Here is a 19,690-nt window from a genome sequence, read left to right as displayed (position 1 = left end):
GTTGGCCACCTATTAACGAGGCCAGGGATGCTGCGCACTGCCCTGCGGCTTATCTCGCTGTTGACATCAACTGTAATCTCCTAGCACTGCCTCCAAACAATTATGGGAAAGGCTGGGCTTTAGCAATAAAACGACACTGAAGAGGGCTGATTGGATTTCTGCGGATTTTCTGCAATCTGACTGCAGTGGGGCCAGGCAGAGCCACCAGGAGCCAGCCAGCCCCAAGGCAACAGTGTCCCAAGGCCCATCCCCTCCTATGGCCACAGCAGCCCGGTGCTCTTCTTGGCACAATTTGGGCAGTGCCACGTGCCCCAAATCCCCTGGAGGGGCCATGGGGGACCCATGCAGCAGATTGCAGGGCCGCATTAGTTACCCCGCTTGGCTTTGTAGATTAAAGAATTATGAACTCCTAAAGTTTTGCAATATTAATGATTGTAGCCATCTGTTAATCTGGCAGCCAGAAACAAGCCAGGTTGTGCTTTGCTCAGTCCGGTTATTAAAACACGGTATTTTTGGTGCGGTGGGCAGCTGGGAGAGCTGCTCCTTGGGGCTGGCCCAGCAGTGAGCCGTGTCCTGCTCTTATCACTGCTCTGGGGGCACCTACGGGCAGTGCCAGTGCTGGCTGATGCAGTGAGACGCACAGTGAAGCACACCAAGAACGGCCCTTTACGGAGAGAGACCCCAAAAGCACCACCCTGCAGCCCCCATCCGCCCCTGGAAGCACAGCTGCTAATTAAAGCTCTCTGTGGAATGGCATTTTAGATAACTCCGTTCTCCCGTACGCACTCCAAAGGGACAAACTCATTTAGCAGGTTAATTAGTGTCCTTGGCAGAAACGGTATCAGCTCTGTCCCAGCCCATGGGGCAGTGTCAATGCTGGGAAGCTTTCCTATAAAAACCCACCTGTGCCTGCATGGCTGAGGGGAAGGTCCTCATTTTGCACTCGAAAGGATGGAGGCATAGTTCACCTCTACACAGATGCAGAACAATCTCAGCCACGTTGGGATGGGCAGCACTGGTGCACCTTAAACAGAGTTGAAAGAGCTCCGTGACACACGACAGATGGGCCTTCTCCTTACATAGCACCCCAAGAAGTCTCCACCCATCCCACAGGCAATTAGTTCATCAGCTATGCATCTCAGAAACCTCACAGTGATACAGGTAGTCTAACTCAGTTTGCTCATCACAGCCAGGCACCCCTGGCCCACACACACCTTACCTTCCTGGGTCAGACCACGGCATTCCCATTCCACACTTCTGGAATCTCACCTTCAGCTTACATTTCATTGTCAGTACATGTACCCACTTGCAATTGTTCTATTTACTGTTTGGCACACCCTTGCAAAAACAGCAGAGTTCTGTTTGCTAAACACAATATCTGGATTAGACAGCTGTAGACGCACATTTTCTACTTCGAACTACATCCTTCAATTTTTAATGAGTTCTGTTCTTCTCTATTATACTTGGAGCAAAGCAGGAAAAAGAAATAAGAAAAAAAAAGATCAGCCTTCAATTTACCTTTGGGGTTACAATGGTCGTAGTCTCAGGGCACAAGGATGAGGTTTTCTGCTGTGGCTGATCAAGCGTGGGTTGGATAGGCAGGGACAGGTATCACAAAGCCAAGTGCTAAGTTTTAGAGAAAGTCATTTTCTCATACATAAAAGATCACACCACTATCCATAGTATAATCCACACTATAAGGGCTTTACTCGTTGCTGCTGTAATTCATTAAAATTCAGGAGCAGATAAATAATGGATAGACATGCTATTTACTTACTGCAACACAAGCAGTTCCTGCATTTCCTCGTGATGGTAAATCCAAAACAAATGGTTACAGAGCACAGTGCCCTCAGTTGCTCCCAGTTCCATGCTGGGCACCCAGGAGGATGGCACCAAGGAGTCCAGGCAGCCCAATACACAATGGAAAACCCAACCCAATGACAAAACCCTAGAACAGATATCATCACATTCCTACAAAGTTTTATTAAACTCTTTTTTTATTAGACCTTTTGCCATTTTAGATGCATGTACACTTTTTGTAGAAAAGTTGAACAATAATTTAACTGAATTTGGACAACAAATTACAGTATATACTGACACGTTCAAAAGTCTCACCCTGCCTGCCAAACCACAGCACACACATTACGTTGGGGGCGAAGAGCAGCACGACTGGGCAAGAAATACGTCTCTATTTCTACCTCCACAATTCCCAAAGAAGTCAGCTCTTACTACTATAATAATGCTTCAAACAACAAAGAGGCTGCAGCACCAGCTTAAGTCACCCATTGTAGAATATTAAAAAGAAAAGCCTACAATTGGAATGCCTTGAAATATATATATATATAATTTTTATATACAAACAAAACAAGCTACTGTTTTCTTGATTCTGATTTCTTCGAGTAAGAAAGCTTGAGGCCAAGCAATACTAACTGAAAAGTGGTTTATTTTTTGTAATTATACACTATACAAGAACAAGGAGTGCAAACAGCATCCTAATTTACACTGCTGTACACCTTTGGAGAGGCAGTTTTCCTAATTTAAGCAGCTTGTCTTTAGCAGTTCTGCTGGTTTTTCACTCAGAAAACCCCTGTGCAACTCATAAGCAAACAACTTCTGATTCTTTCCACTTTGTTTCTCTCCCCTCATTCCTCTTGCCACTGCTGTCTCTGATGAGCATTTCTCTATAGATCAGCTTTTCTTAAGATGTGTAGCTCCTGTCTCTTTAAATGACAGCTTAATACATGTGCGTGTAAAAAGGAAGTTTCCAGAACACACCTACCGGAATACAGATGCTGTTCACCCTCTAGATCTGAGATTTTATTACCATACTTTGTCTGAAGTCAGTTTTTAGGTGAACGTTTCAAGTGAGGGAAGAGATGACAACCAAAACAGAACAAAGAGACTCCCGGCAGAGACATGTCGGATCGAGGCAATTTGAAAAACACGCTTCAAAATATGGCCAGATCACAATTTTTCAAGAATATCCATGAACTTTGAGACTTCGTGATGAGTTGTGGCACCAAGGGGCAGGTGCATTAACCCCTGAGCAGAGGAGGAAAAGAGATTAATCGGTAATTTGTCATTTTTTACAATAAACGATACTGATAAATAATTATTTCAAATATTTATCAAGTAACCATCACTTGTCAAACACATCATATATCAATATATTTCTCAAAAATCTACGTATTTGTCATTTATATGCTTCTTTTTGCTTAGTTCTAGAATAGAGATACTTACTGCATTGTGAAAGAAGTTGCAGAGGTGCTTTGCCCAAGGACATCTAAAAACAGACACAGACAGTTCTCAATTCATTTTCTTATAGGGATAAACCTGCTCCCAGTTTCAGCCACCCCAACCACTCCATTCAGCTTCCAAATACAGACAAATTTAGCATCAGGTATACAGTTAAAAAAAAGACAAAGACAGAGCATAATGAAAAGGATCCAATCAGATCCTGTCCTTGAATGCTGCTAGAGATGCAAAAAGGCGATTATTAGAGTTGTAAATTTGTTCAGTAGAACTCAACTCACATAGAACTGAGTGAGATCAGGAATTTTTATTTTCTGAAATACATACAACAAAGGCTGGAGAGAGGAGAGACAGAAGCATTTTCCAAGGAAGGTTAACTCACGTGTCCATGTTTTCTACTTAAGACAGTTACTAAGAAGTGAATTCTCTGCTGCCATCTGCTACGTGTGAACTAAAAGTGCCAGAGCAGGCAATTACTGCCTTCTGGTATATAATCCTTGAGTCACTGCATTTTAAGACTATTATGCCAATACATTAGTGTCTATCATTTTACAGTGTATAATACTTTACAGCCTATAAGAGAAGGGAGCAAGGATTGTACTTCGGATCAGTCAGCAGACTCTGAAGTGATGCATCAGAATCACAGAATCACCAAGATTGGTAAAGGACCTTCAAGATCATCCAACCAATGTGTTACTATCATTGGCAACCTAAATATTGTACTCGGATCTTTTCAGAACTCCATTTTCTACACTGAACAGCTGCAGTGTAAGTAGTCCCCCCGACAAGCACAGCATTAACCATGTTCTCAGTTTGCATTAGTGCACAGATGTTTCTGAATCTCCAGTTTAATGTGGGGGGATCTATCTTCTCACTACCACGTGAAGCACTTCTTACAAGTTTAAAGGAAGTGTTACCATCAGTATACCCAGTATATTCTGATAAGTACACGGCAATATACACTTTGTGCTTTTCATAACAGGACTCCGGGAAGGCTGTTTGGTTGACCAGGAACACAGAGCAATTGCACATCTACGCAACCCATCACATTTGGTATCTTTACTATTGCTTATAATAAGGAAGTACATGAAATAGGAATGAATTGTGAGTGAAACTTGTTAATTGAGGAGGAAACTACTAGCACTGTTACAACATATAATGATTGACTATTTGGCTACGATAAAGATTAACACTTACACGTGCAAGTTCTCTGTAATTATATCCAGAGCCAACACACCAATGGATTGCAGTATCCTGTTTCTACAAGTCAGGAACAGGCAAATAAATTCACCCACGTACTGGGGACCAAGGTTTTGCCATCTAAGCGATATAAAACCAGGAAACAGAAAGCATCAGTTCAGCAGCAGAGACAAATGGCAATATCTGTGTTGCTTTTCTCCTGACGCCACTTTCTCATTCTCCAGTCTGTTCTAAAAGTAGGGGCATTTAATTATGGGAATTCAGATTCACAGTCTCCACTTAAAACTCTCTGATTAGACAGACATAGCAATGCCATGATCACATATTCTTCAGATTACCACAGTTATTTCAGACGTACCCGGCCAATAATGCATTACTGCATAAGAAATACTAAGACCTCACTGCTATTTGAATACAGAACTGAGTCAGATCAGTGGCCCCGTCCAATTTAGTGCCCTGGCTCTGTGACAACTATGATACTTGTTTTGGCCTTCTGCAAACCAGACATACAAAGGGAGATGCCCTACATGCCCTCTGTCTGCAGGAACGGTTGCTGAGGAACAGTGCTAGCTGATAAATCTGAAGGAAATCATTTTCTTGATACACTCATCTTCAAGAGCTCTTCAGCCTCCTCAGGTCTGGAGTGCTGTTTTTATGCTAGTGGTACTTTACAATCTTCTAGCAATGCGCCTGCTTTTCAATCTATATATACCTTTCATTTTCACAGCATCCCCTGTCAACTAAATTCACAGCTCCAACTAATACAACATTACTCCAGCTAATGGTTTTGCCCCATTAGATTTCCTTTAAGGCTTCTGATTCTTGTTTAAGAGGAAACCATGAACAATTATTCCCTGGTCACCATCAGCACATCATGTGTGATTTTATAGACCACTACCACAGCCCCAGGCTCAGATGCCCAAGCCACATCAACCAATTCCTCTCGTAGAGGTCAATCCATACCTCAAGAAGAACCACCAGGATCACACACACTATTAGAACATTTACATAAACGATGCACCTGTTTTTTTTTTCTATTACTTTCTTATCGATTCCTAACTTTTTCTTCACATTATCATCCAAAGCACAGGGCTGGTCATTTTCAAAGAGCTAAAGATCGTATCTTTGCTATATGTTCCTGCTGTGAGCCTGCTGTTAATGTTTCCAAAAACAGACAGACAGATTTCAGGAAGTCTTTACTCACAGTTTCAGCATTGTTGCTTTCTGACGATTCAGATCTCTCAAAACCAGATTGACAATGCCACGGAGAATGCACTCATCATAGGAAAGATGATTCAGTAACAGCCTCAGAGCCCAGAAGTTATTCTAGGAGGAGACAAAATAAGGCCACTAATTCAACTTAATTCTCAATTATTTCTTAAAACAAAACAAAACCCTAAAAATAACGAAAGAAATTAAAGGCCAATAAAGCTTCAGAGGAACAAAAGTAGGCTAAATGCATGCAAAAATCTCCAAGTAGGCGTTATATTCATTTTAAATATAATCCACTTTAATCTCTTCAAACAGAAGTCAATCTTTAGGACTCACCCCAAATGCCAGGAATATCTCTAGGAAGGAAGTTAAGTATGGGAGTTCACAGATAACCATCTGTTGTACTGCTTGCACTGCAAGAATAAGACAAGCCTCCTGGTGCAACTGCAGGAAGAGATATAAAAGAGAAGAGATTTATATTTAAAAGTCCCCTTTCCCACTACTTGTATATTGCCTCCAGTCCAATCAGCAGTAAGTTAACTACCACTCCAATCACATCTGTTGGATGACAGACACTACATTCAGAAGAATCTTATGAAGGCTGAAGGAAGGGTGAATAGAACAGATACCTCTACCTATATAGCGTGTTTCATCTGAGGCTCTCAAAGTCCACCTAGAAACATGAGGTCTCTCACCAGACAGAAGCAGAAGAATTAACAGGACAAAATGTCTGGCCCAGGAGTTGCACACTGGAAAGTAAAGCTAAATGTAGTGTCCACTATTTATTTGTTATATATAATTTATTCCAATTAGGAATAAAATTGCTCCTTAGATAGGTGATTATATTTAACTGCTTGTTTCTAGACTGCTTTATACATGCTCCACTACACCTGAAACCATCATTCACAACAAGTTGAGAAATCCCAGGCTATTTTAAGTTTTGAGACAAACACACTGCCAGTCTTAAAGGACAGCCTCCTACCTGAACCAAATACAAGCTTACTCTGAGAAGTTAATACAGAATCACTGATTAGTAACCATCCCGCTTTCAGAGATGCATAAATTTGGACAGTGATGAATTAAAACTTTTGGATGGATTGCAGATAGTGCCAGTTCTGAACATAAAAAACAGTCAGGGTCTGTTCAGATAACAACTCTAGCCTTTAGATGGTGCTAAGAACAGTCCTATGCCACTTCCCCCAAATCCTCCAACCCTATCTCAGAAGCTCTTTATGATAATCCAGTTGTTTTCAGTACTGCAGTACCTTCAAGTGCAATAAAACAAACTGTCCATTCCCTTGTTGTCAGATGCACACTTACTTGGGAGAAAATACCAGGTGGGAAAGAAACGTTAATTTTTGCCTTCAGTTCCTGGAAGAGACCATCACTGGCAACCAGCACTCCCTGCGACAGAAGTAATGAGTCATGAGGAAGACAAAGGGTGCTTAGATACTCCACACATCAAACTACACCCAACGTTTCATCTACTACTTCTGTGTGCCTTTGCTTACTTTTCAGTGTTTTTACAAATGAGGTTGATACACTGTCTCTTAGAGACATTTTAACACATTTAAATTTCTTTCCAGTAAGTTTTGCTCATTTGTCAATATTAAACAATACAGAACAGGTATCTAGCACTAACTCTGCTTGCAGCTCAATCTACTCACTGTTGCATTTACCACTCACAAATAACAGCTTTTTGTCAAGTATTACATTGGCACATACCATAAGAACTTTCGATGAAGTAATGTAAAGTTAGCCTCAGCATTTAAATGAGTAAGCCAACATCTAGATGGAATGAAGCAATGTATAAAACCATATGACGTATTCTTCTATCTCAGAGCACAGGACCAGTTACCTGTTGGAATGCAATTGGGGGCTCTTTCACTGTCAGAGGACGAAGGTGCCCATTTCTTCCCAGAAAACAGCTACTACCCATAATCATGATGAAGGAACCCCAGCATTTAGGCTGAAATATAACAGAATGTTGTTTTACAAAATCAAATACAACTCAAGCAACTTTTAATGATCAAAATAAGTCTCCTTGATACGCATTCCCCTTTCTTCTTCCCCCTCTAACAGAACTCCCAGACATGTCAACACTCAAATTACAGGTTAACGTCTGGGGTTTCCCAGTTTAATCTGTCACACTGAGAAACAGCCATTTTGCCTCACCTGTAAAGATGAGGCTTTTTTCCTGCACCTGTTTTAGTTCTATGGAATATGAACTAAATGAACAGACCTGCTGCTGGTGTAATCATCATAGCCCAACTCAAAATAATTAGAGTGGCACAACTTAATGTAGGAAATTTCTCACATTCAGCTGAGCAGTAAGAATATATCATTCAACACATATATGGCAAATTTTCTCATTGCTCCATCATTGCTATGGCACACTGCTAAATTCACTGAAGCTACACGAGCTGCATACAAGCAGTATTTGTCATAATTTTATCAGTAAAGCTCCAGCTGAGTCAGTGGATCACGTACAATTTGACACGTTTTGTGAGAGTACAGAAATGCTATCTAAGAAAAAGGTTTGCAGACTTGTTTCCACCACGCCCCCAATAAATGCACCAGTATACAAAAGCTTCACAGAGGCATGAACTACTCAGAGAAGGATTCTGGCAGTAAATCCTTTCATTAGATAAGCAACTGGACAAAGCAGGTAAGGTTACAAAACCACTAAACAGACCATATAAATAGTTTTTAATGCAAACTCACATTTCTGTACAGTGACAGATTGCTGTAAAGGAGTTTGAACGCCTGCTTAATCAGAACACCATCTTTCATTGGAGACCCTGTGAGAAGAAGAAAAAACAAATCAAGATGCATCTTTTATTCCTTGAGTAATCATAGAGTACGAACAAACTCAAAATATTATTACAGACATACTCCTACAGAAACCTAGAGGAAAAATAAGTATCTACAGCTATTTTACTATATTTTTCTATTCAGAACCTCCATCAATTGTAAAATGCTATTCTGGAAAGAGGTAAAAAACTGAAGACAGTTTAGACTAAGCTACTGCAGCAGGTGACCCCTAAGTAAGTCTTATTACATAAATCAGACTACAATATCCCATACTCCTAAGAACTCTAATAACTGAACATCTCCAAAATGAATCTTTCACTTCAGAGTACACTTTGACAAGTAGAACACATCAGGACTGATGATCACAGTTATCAGTGGCTGAGCCAGATCCGGAGGTTGGTGGTCCTGCCTGTCTCCAAACCCCCAGGGGGTTTGGAACCTTGGGGTCCCTTCCAACCCAAGCCATTCTATGATTCTATGAATGCTATATAACGCTACTATATAATAGAAAGCTTTTCATTTTCTTTTAATTGGTTGTTTTCAGCAAAACAACTTCACAGCTGACAAAAGTCAATGTTCTCTGTGCAATGTACTACACACGTTTATGCTCAAACAAAGACACTCTACCTGCTTAGTGTTCTGCACTATGCTTTAGTTCAGACAATTTATATCTGGATTCAGAGTCCCCCCCAAAGATTTCTGAATTCAAAGAGCTGCAATTAAACAAGATCCTAAATGTATAAGAGAAAAAATAAAAATAAAAATCACTTGCCAACTGTAACCCAGGGCCCAGGGTCTTGAATATCCTTTCCAAGAGGGACGCTGCCTGTTCTGAACATCTTCAGGTAGACCTCAAACTGAAGAGGAGTTAGTCGGCATGCAGTGCAACACGCAAGGCTATTGATGGGAAACAGCAGTGAATGTGTAGCATCAAGGAAGTCTCCAGTTTTACACAAATAGAATGGGATTTTATCTCGAAGGTCTCTTAGCCTGGAAAGAAGAAATAAACGAGAGCCTGATTTCTGTTCAGGTAGAAGCTTTACAACATGTATGCATACACCCAATTAAGTCTGGCAACTAATAAATTACATCCAATAAGGCAGAACTGAGCTGCAGTGCTGTATTACTTTCATTTGGCAAACAGCTTTCAAAATCCTACTGCTTTTCATTCTGTATTATTAGATGGAGAAAAAGACACTGGGACACAATTTGAGGGCAATGAAACAAACAAAAGCTATTTACCCTTTGGTATCATTGCATTTCACAGCTCTCAGGTAGCGAACAACTTCTTTATAGCTGGGGAAAAAGAAAGAGTGAAAGAGAAAGGAAGTGTTAAGCTGTATACAACAGGTCAATCCAATTACTACAGTTAATGAAGCAAAACAGCAGTTCTCACATAAAGGCACTGTAAAACAGTATAGTACAACTGACAGAAAGAGACTGCTGAGAGCTTCAAAAGCCACTTCTGAATACAGCAGATATCTAAATTAATCCACAGATTATCTCCGTGCTCTAGGAACAAACAATAGCAGGCTAAGAAAAGGCGAGTTGCTAAGAGACTTCTAAAGGCTACTCTTTTGAATGCAGACATCTAAAGATCATTTCCTTTTTATTTTTAAAAACTTTCTTCCAAGTAGTCAGCATTTGATGCACTGATTTTGTTTTTAACATCAAATTCCAAAAGCTACTGAGATTACTCAAACAAAACATTACCCACACTGAACACTTTTCTGGCCGTGCTGTATTCAAAGGGCTTGATTCTAACAGCTTCAAAAAGCACTGGCCTTGCTAATAAGTAATGGCAATGAACAGCTTCAAACATACCCTCTATTGTACATTTCCCCATAATGCAAGATTCTTGCAGATGTTAGGAAGGCAGTGAATGGCAGTTAGTAGCAGAAACAAACATAGAAGTAGGGTTTATGAAGATGGAAAAAACAAAGCAAGACCAAACCAATCGTACTTCATGTTTTCTACCAGTTTCTCCACTCGAGCCTCTATGACAGGAAGCACTTCCCACAGAAACATTTTCCTTCCTTTCTGTGTTCTTTGTCCTGTGGTGTTCTGTCCTTTCAAAACTGTGGTCAGTAACACATGGTCCCATGGCACAACATTCAAGCTGGAAGCACAAAAAAGAAGAAATGCTAAAGACTGTTGGTATGCTACAATGTATTTCACTGAAGTAACACACAGACTTACTAACAAAACATTCTGAAGCTTACAGTTCAATTTCAGGGAAAGAAAATAAAAGGGTTTATATGAACAAGAGCTTAGCCATAACATCAAACAGTTTCTCACTATGCTAAGGATGGGATATGAAGTAGAGAATACTGAAGCCTTCCAATAGAACACACACCTTCAGCACCATCAGTGAAAGAACCATTCCCTAAGTCTGTTTACAAATCAACCAATGGTATAAAAACAGATTCTATAAACAAACAAAGAACATACCTATTTGAGAAGGCAAAACAGTGACATGGAAGTGAGATGGACTGAAAAAAATTAATAAACTTCTCATATAAACTTTTTGGGAAGTCACACAACACCAGCATCTTCTGAAGTCGTGTCGTGATCCTGTGTTTTAAAAAGAAAAGCAAAAATAAAAGCCTGCTACCTTTAAGTGACATTACTGTTCTTTTAAAGTAAAAAAATAATAAATTCAAGAATAGTCATTTAAAATGAAAACTGATACAAGATTTAGGTTATACCTGTCACAGAGGTGAGAACATTAATTGTTTTTGAGTGCTCCTAAAAAAAAAAAGTTAATTCTTAATTCATTAACCTTCTGTTGCAAGCGAATTTCAGGTTAAAGGTGAAAAGCTAAAATGAGAAATGAATTAAGCCAAGTGAGCCGGATGTCCTCATTCATTATCCTCTGGGGGAACTTTCACTATGTTACATCCCTGACTACTCCATCCCAGTGGAGGACTATGAGGCTGCTGTTTTGACTCTGAACAGGTGCTATTTATTGTTAGGCTTTCTAACCACAAGTAGCTACCCAACACCACCTTACAGTCTGGCCTAGAAGAACACTCCTGGACTCAAAGTACTCCATCACCTTGGCTTTGAGTTCCCTCCCCAGTGTGGGAGGGTTGAGTGCTTATGTGGCTGTAAAACAAGGCAGACGTGGCTCTTGTCCTTCACACAAAGGGAGTAATATGCAACAATGCTGCTAAACAACCTATTTGTAGCATATAGCTATAGAATATGATAGTTTGCTGAGGTCTCTGCTTACTAAGCTGACTGGTACACACTGTTTGTAACTTTGTCCATCCTTACTCACCCACAGCCTACACATGCAGGCAGCTGGCTCTCCCTGCTCTGCTCAAACAGAGCCTAATAGAGTACAGCAAGGTCTTGTTCCCTGATGCTACAGAACTAATGGACTAAATACACTTAGAGCTCTACAAGTTTTTTTTTTTTTTTTTAAGAGCTAAAATATTCATTTTTATTGTATGCCTTTGAATAGAAGCCCATTTAAGTGTGCTTCAAGTGTAGTGACAAAGTTTGCACCCAGCAACCATCTCTTACAGTTGTGTGATAAGTCCAGTCTCACCTTTGTAACAAGCAAGGGACAGCAAGCTTTAGTGAAGCAGTATGACCAAGGTTCTGCCAGCTTCTGTGGGGGGGGGGGGGGGGGGGGGGGGGGGAACACAGAGAAAGAAAAGTGATAAGTTTTATTTTCTTTTGAGAAGCAAATAAAGATTATACACTAGATATGGAACTGGATACTCACAAAGCAGGGTCTTTATGAAGGGTTATCTCTCTTGCTGCTCCCAGAAGCATGACAGCAGCTGCTTTAGGACTCTCTCCTTCAGCCTGATTTAAAAATCTTGTTACCAGAGCAAAAACTCCAGAATACCTGAGAAAGTTAAGTAGTCCATGTGATAAAGCATCTGCAGTGACATATTTTGTAAATAAATGGTAATTATGACCATTGCAGTTTGAAAGCAAACCGATTCACCTTTCCCTGAAAAGAATCTGTGAAACAGGAACATTGCATTTGCACAGGCATTACTCTCAGCATTTTAAGAGCACATACAATCAAGTAAAAGCCAAACTCACTTCTAACAAATCAGTAAAAACATGGGGGTTTGTTTCATGCTTTTCCAAGTTGTTATAACGAGGAATACTACTATCTTAGCATAGCATAACAGGTATCTCTTAAGATGTGTTTAAGAGGATTCTTAAAATATATCCAAGTTAAATTCAATTCAATTGCTCACTGATCAATTAAGATCCCTTCGTTATGTTGCTACCATTTCAGGTGCCATGAAACTACTTATGTTACCTAAGGAAAGAAAACCTGCAGTGACCAATATGTTCTGCTAATTCTGTTATCACTTACTTGTATACAATCTCTGTGCTGCGTGATCTGCAGGTATCACACTGGCCAGGAGGCAGCTTTGAGACGCAAAAGCATTCATGCTCTGTGGAAGCTATCCTCTCTCCAATTAAATACTTATTATATTCCACAGAAAGTTCCTGGATAAAACTTACTAGAAGGTTTCCTAAGAGGACAGACAGGGGAAGACGTGAAACTCCTAGTGCAAAAATTTCAAAACTAGAACAGACATTCATACATACATTCATATGTAAATTATTTGACAAATCACTTGCACCCAATCTTAACAGCCAGGAATGCTTTGTTGCTTCTTCCAAGGGGAAGAAATCAGGACACAGAAGCCTGGAACTGCAGATATGTCTGGTCCAAGTATGGCCCAGACAGAGGACAGCAAAATTGAGCTGCTACGTAAATAATTCACCAAATCTTTACAAGGACAGTTGTAATCTACAAGGACAGCTTGTCTGGACTACAAGTAGAGCCACAGACTGAGTAGCCACAGTGAACCAAAGGTCAGCCAGGACAGGATGAGAACACTGTACTTACCACCATGCCGAAGGTCTGCATCTATATCTGTGAGCTCCAAATTGAACATTACAAGAACACCAGCCAAGGCAAAATCACGTTGGTCTTTCCAGAATTTGCTTTTGTTATGTGCATTGCAGTGACAGAGGGATGAAGTTGTCCAAATCTGGCACTGTTTCATAATAAGTGAAAGACAGAGAAAAGTGTTTTATTGCTCCTTAAGTTAAACAAATCAAAAGTTAGTTCCTCTCTGTAAGAGAAGGACTAGAATTCATTTTATGCTTTACGTCTGTGGCTTTGCCTAGCTTTGTATTTTGACAGTTGAGGCAAGAGGACAACATGGCATTGCCTTTCCACCATAACTTAAAAAGAACAACAATAATAAAAAGACACTTCCTCCTCCCCTCTCCAGTAGTTTACTTTAATTCCTGAATATCTTATGGAGACAGTTAGTAAATTCTATGAGGAAGGTGTCAATCTAAGAGGTATCAAAGTATTATTTCTGAATTATCACCCCAACTTTGCTCACAGTTCATCTTTCCGTATTCTAAAAAACAACAATTAAAAAAGCCTACAAAAAAAAAAACCCTTCAATCAAACAATGAAAGAATCTTCCCCTCCTCCTCAAAGCAAAAACAAAACTGAAACCCACCAACCCAAAGCATATGTTTACATCAAGTGAATATCCCTTCCTACAAATTACTGGACTCATAGAAATAAACCTGGATGGTGACCATACTTTACTTAACACTGTGAAGCTGACGGACAGCAGCATTTAAAGTAGGAACTATTCAAATAATCAAACTCTAAATATCACTTATTGTTTCAGTGTGCATAAGAGTGATTCCTTTTATAGACTGTTAAAGAATTCAGTTTACTCAAATCTGAGCATTTTATGACTACAGCTCTTCCTTACCTCAGAAGCTAGCTTATCACAAATGTAGCAGTAGCACTGATTACAAAAGTCAGCATTTTTTCCAATGGGTGAGCACGTTTCACATTCCATTCGTCTACAGAATTGAAAAACAGAACATTATTTACAAAGCAGTTGGTGCACTTATCCAACTCTACTTACATTTTCAGATGTTAGTGTTTTAAAAAGACTACATGACAAGATGGACTTTTATATATGTGAGAAAGGAAACCTCCACATTAGTCTCCACATCACGAAACGTACTCAAATGAGTGTATTGTACAGTCATATCTTGCATGGGGCATCACATTTGCTTGTTTACAGAAAGTAACCATTAGTTCACACTCCTCATCCACAACCTCTTCACATTTCTTCTCTTCCAGGGCAGTCTTTGCTGTATAGAAGAGAAAACAGTCTGACTTAGTATGAAAAGCCTACTTCATTACAAAATCAACCAGATATTGACATGGATTCTTTAAAACACTTTAAGGCACAGGCTTTCTTATAATTTCATCTGGTGCAAATAAGGAAGGTATATTGGCTTGGAACAAAAGATTCATACACAGTCAAAAGAGAGGTAACAATAAAAAAGGATCTGGTCACCAGTGAAAACAGCGCAGAGAAGTTACTGATATTTTAAAACTACACATTAGTACTCTTTAAAACAATCAGTGATGGCAAATAAACGTTATGAGATAACAGCAGTTCCTTTAGCTTTTATTTATTTTTGAACTCCTCAGATTTCCTCGCAGCCCAAAGCCACGTTTCAAAGGTGCCATATTTTACCTCAGTTCGTTTCAGAAGTTTATTTGCAGAACCTCAGAGCTGAAAAGAGCACAGTACTCACCCAAGGGGTCTACTATGAGAACTGAATTCCCAAGTGTGCCGTCGTCTTCGTCGTCGCTGATCAGGATCACATCTCGCTCTCTCTCTTCTTCAGAGGGCCCCATAGTCACTGAGCTCCAAAGGAAAGGCCCAGTTTACCAGAAAACAGCTCAGAAAAAGCAGGAAAGGTGGAAAAGGACTCCTCCAAGCCCAAGATCTGGGTACATCACACTACAGATAGCAAGGTTCAACACTTTACTGGAATCAGAGGCTCAAACAACATTGCATTTTCCATCCAAATTTAAGAAAACGCTAAAAAAAAAACCCCACCAAAACAACAAACAAACAAACAACACAAAGAGGTGGGAAGAGAATTAAAAAAGAGAGAGAGGGAGAAAAAAAATAAAGGGTGAGACCTGGCATTCCTCTGCTGGGCCCACCATATTTAACTGCAGCTATTTTCCCTCTCAGCCCCGCGCAGGCTGCAGACCGAGCGCACCACAGCTGCGTCTCCCCGCGCACTCCCGCCCCTCCCGCCCTAAACGAACGCTCCCGACCCCCCACAGTTCCCCGCCCGCTTCGGCCCTCCCTCAGCCGCTGCCCCCCAGCTGTACGCTGCGCCCCCAAAGGAACCCCCCGCCCCATCATCCCGCTGCAACTCACCGCCCCGATTCTCGCCCGCTCCCCACAAGGCCCAAGGACCCTCAGGTCACCCCCAGCGTGCAGACGTCTCCTACCCGCCTCCCCAGCCCGCCACTCTTTGAACGAACAATCACTTCCGAAGCGACGCCCCCCGGAAGGGGTTCGGGAGGTGACGCTACTCGCGATACTTCCGCCCTGGCAACGGGCTGGAGGGTCGCTGGGGGCCGCCATGTTTGGCGGGGGCAGGGTGGGGCGGGGCTGTAGGGAGCCGCCATCTTTGGTGAGGGCAGGGCGGGGGGTTCCAAGCCTGCTGGGCTTAGGGCTCCTCTTGCTCGTGTAGATAAATGATAGAATCATTGAGGTTGAAAAGATGTGTGAGATCCCCAAGTTCAACCCATCCCGCCGTGCCCGCTGACCACATCCCTCAGTGCAACACCTCCACTGTTCTTAACACCTCTAGGGACGGTGACTCCCACCCCTCCCCGGGCAGCAGTGCCAGCGCCCAGCTGCTCTTTCAGAGAACAAATTTCTCCTATTATCCAATCTGAAATCCTGCATCCTTTGCATAAAGGAGGGGAAATCGGCATCAGAGCAGGGTGTGCTCCTGCTGGTTCTCTTGGTGTGCTGCAGAAGGGGATGGGGAGGTCTCGGTGGTCCTTTGGGGACGGCTTCCCCCACTCACTGTGACCACGTTTGAGCACAGGTTTTCTGAGGACACCTCTTTTCCACCTCGTTTCCACTGCTCGGTTACTGTTTTGGATTCACACTGCTATTTCAAGGATGTTGCTCTTATTATAGAAGCCTTGTGGTCAGGAAGGATATTTATCATATATAAGCAATACATCTGGAAGTTATAAGCAGAGCTATAACTTCGAGCAAGCTCCTTAATGGCAAAATAGCAAATATTCAAAGATATTGCTCTTACTGCAGCACAGATAAGCAGCACATCTGGAAGTCATGAGCAGAACTGCAACTCTGAGCAAAAATGGCAAACAGTTCTGAGGCATCACAGGTGACCATCTGCATGCAATCCCAGCAATGTGACCCTAAACGCTTCCATTGCAGCCAGGCCCAGCCACTGTGGCCATCACCCAGATGGCAGCTGCTCACAGAGAAAAGGGTTTTACTGCATTTTGTTGTCCCTAATCACCAGACCGATCGCAACAGGCTTTTCCTACCGCAAACCCATCAGGCGATCAGAGAGGAAAGCCCACATCCAGCAGATGTTCAGGATTTCCTAGTAACGCTAGATGGTACCAGAGCTCCACACTGAGGCTCAGGCGTGCTTCACCGGTCTGGACCGAAAATACCCCAAAAATGGAAATTCTGAAAAAAGGAAAGACGAAGATGTAAAGCTGTAATATATTAATAAGCTGCTGGCAAAACAGTCGCCTCTTCTGTGGGAAGGAGTAGACAGGGGAATTATGAGTAAAATAAGGATGCTTTTCTGGTTTTCAGGACAAGTGTAATACAGTAATTTTGGTTAAGACTTATCAGCAAGGTGAAGGTGTTACAGGAGCTGGTAGGAAAGCATTTGAAGACTAACACTCAGGGAACGGGCATCTTTCATTACTTGTAGTTACTTCACAGTTCGAGGATTATCTAGCAAGATTTTAGTTCAAGCACGAACTGCCACTAAGTCATAAAAATGTGATGGGAATACGTTTCTGGTATTGGTAATAATAAAAACTACTGAAACAACACTTGGAATACCATCACCTTCTTGTGCAATTGGCTGCACAGCCTTTTTGCTACGTGCTGCCTGAAATATTCATGCGTTAAAAAAATCCCTTCCCGCGAATGAATATTTATCCCATGGATAATCTTAATGTCTTCATAGCTTTCAACACGTTTGGGCAAAATGTTTCAGGTTTCCGTGCTTACAGAGAGAAATTTAAGCTCGACACCTAAATAGGTGGCCTGATTTCAGCTGCGTGGAGCACCTTCTGTGGAGACATCATTTCCTTCACACGGTTGCCCCTTGCAGCATGACGGCGTTTTAACAGCCCAGAGTAACTCAACACAGCAATTGAGGTGATGAAATGAAGTATTGAGATAGCAGGGAGAAATAATAAAGGCAGAGCTGGCATTTGGCCAGAATAGTTTCTTGAGAACTCTACTCTCATGCAGAAGCCTTGTGAGAGGATCTGATGGACAAATATGGTCAGGAGTCAGTGCTGCATTTCAGCCAAAACACAGCAAAGCTGATGGGTCCCCTCCTTCCAGATGAAGAGTCGGCGTTGGCGGCTTATTTTTAGTGGTGTGGATGTAAAGTATGCCGGTTCCATTTCATATGGCCTGAGCTCAGTCTGCTCTGCCATGCCAGGTTTCATGCCCAGACCTAGCAAAGCTCATGGTCTGATGCCACAAGCTCCTTTTTCGTAGTCTTCATCCTGTGGGTCACTGTTAGGAACCTTGTTCTGCTGTTTGCTGGGGCTTGTGTTTGTCAAGTGACTTGAATAGGAATAAGGAAGATGAGGGTCTATTTGGGGATATCCGGTAGCCTCAAAATAAGACAGTTATTAGCTGCAGGCTGGGAGGTGAAACATTCAAAATGAACGTGCAATGTCGTTGTCGATGGTGTGCAATACCGATAACAAAAATCATAAAACCATGTCAGTTGTGCAGTGGTAAAGTGGACAAAGAGCAGTCTGGAACAAGTTGGGGCATTAACTGAAGATGCAGAAGGCTTCAGCTCTGTTGAATGAACTGCACGTTCCAGAGGAATGGGTTTCTACCACCAGCTCCCAAAGCAGAAGTGCAATTTCTCTCTGACCGCAACAGCAGAGCTGGACAGCAAACAGACCATTAAAATGTCCATTCTGAAAAAAAAATAATATTCACGTCCCGTATATATTTACCACTGCTTCATTCTGTTGAAAGTCAAAGGCCCATTTGTGTCCGATGAAAGGCTTGGGATAGATCAATTGACTGGAAAAGGCTTAGAGGATTTAAATCTACAATTCCACGTGGACAGGTGCTAATCCACCAGTCTGCTGAGCCCGAGCAAGGTGCCACAGAGCTGTCCAGGCACTCTGACTCGGCCTGTACTTGTTTGGCCCAGAAAAGGTTGCTCAGTGCTGAAACTGCAAAAGGGATTCTCCTAACCGAGCTGCTGGGAAAAGACTTGTGCTTATTTCTAGCTACCTTTGGCGTCTCCGCAGAGTTGTTGCCCCTGTTACAGGCAAGATTTCCATGGTGACTTTAGTCTTTGAAGTGCTTCCTAGTGCACTGCAATGAGCTGATGAAGTGTTGTCCGCTGTCTGCAAGCAGCTCTGCTCAGGTTTCATACAGAAACATGGTTTATGTGGTTATAACGTGTGTGTGAGTCAATGAGGGGCCCAGAAGTCATTGAGATGGGAGGAAACTGTCCTTGTTCTCCAAAAGCCAGGGTCTCACTGTGAAGGAGGAAAGGAACAGTAGCAGAGCAAGGAAAAAATATGTTAGCAGCTCTGTGCCTCCGTTGGAATCAGATAAAACTTTTCCTTGAACCTTGGTTTTGTGAGGAGATGATATTTACGTGGTGACAGCCGATGTAGGAGTGCAGCCATGACTGAACTCTGATGGCAACTTCAACCAAGTGGGCAGGAGGTGGAAGTCCCCAAAGCAACAGGTTCCTAAAAGTGTGGTGATAAGAGACGTGTGTGTGAGAGGGGAACCCTCTGTGTGTGTCTTTCCTGAACAGCCATGATCCAAAAACTTGAGCTCCAGGAAGAGATGGGACAAAGTCTCCCCATCCTCAGTAGCATTCATGCCTATGAACCACCAGAGACTCTATGCAGGAGAAACAAGCTGAAGCTGAGAAGTGGATCTGGGGGCGGCTGCTGAGGATTTGCTATGAATGAGGTGTTCATCAGGCTGCTCTGGTGCCTACAAAGTGGGACAGCCCTAGTACAACTTAGTTTACAAATCCATCAGCCATGAGGCACGAGCCCATTGGAAACAAAGCGCCCTTGCTTCCA

At 41.9% G+C, this 19,690-nt stretch overlaps 1 protein-coding gene across 7 annotated transcripts; it reads right to left on the bottom strand.

Annotated features, from left to right (window-relative positions):
* Nucleotides 1–1,963: 1,963 nt before the first annotated feature.
* On the bottom strand, nt 1,964–15,856 carry LOC416530. Of its 7 annotated transcripts, none has more exons than XM_429439.8 (20): nt 15,750–15,856; nt 15,109–15,398; nt 14,526–14,655; nt 14,265–14,358; nt 13,370–13,520; nt 12,827–12,989; nt 12,215–12,340; nt 12,035–12,097; nt 10,930–11,052; nt 10,442–10,597; nt 9,721–9,774; nt 9,251–9,468; nt 8,389–8,465; nt 7,523–7,633; nt 6,985–7,068; nt 6,001–6,108; nt 5,657–5,778; nt 4,450–4,572; nt 3,241–3,283; nt 1,964–3,042 (listed from the first exon to the last, which is right to left on the bottom strand). In XM_429439.8, the coding sequence occupies exons 2-20, from the start codon at nt 15,209–15,211 to the stop codon at nt 2,965–2,967; spliced, it is 2,127 nt and encodes a 708-aa protein (XP_429439.3). In that variant the 5' UTR covers nt 15,212–15,398; nt 15,750–15,856; the 3' UTR covers nt 1,964–2,964. The 7 variants fall into 7 exon arrangements, with proteins under 7 accessions (XP_429439.3, XP_004945276.1, XP_040503541.1 ...); XM_004945219.5 differs by having other exon boundaries at nt 15,109–15,317; XM_040647607.2 differs by having other exon boundaries at nt 15,109–15,216.
* Between the last annotated feature and the right edge of the window lie 3,834 nt (nt 15,857–19,690).

Source organism: Gallus gallus, chromosome 14, assembly GCF_016699485.2.
Source record: "Gallus gallus isolate bGalGal1 chromosome 14, bGalGal1.mat.broiler.GRCg7b, whole genome shotgun sequence".
Lineage (NCBI taxonomy): Eukaryota > Metazoa > Chordata > Aves > Galliformes > Phasianidae > Gallus > Gallus gallus.
The sequence above is the reverse complement of the archived record's forward strand: the minus strand, read 5'-3'. Positions and strand labels throughout refer to the sequence as shown.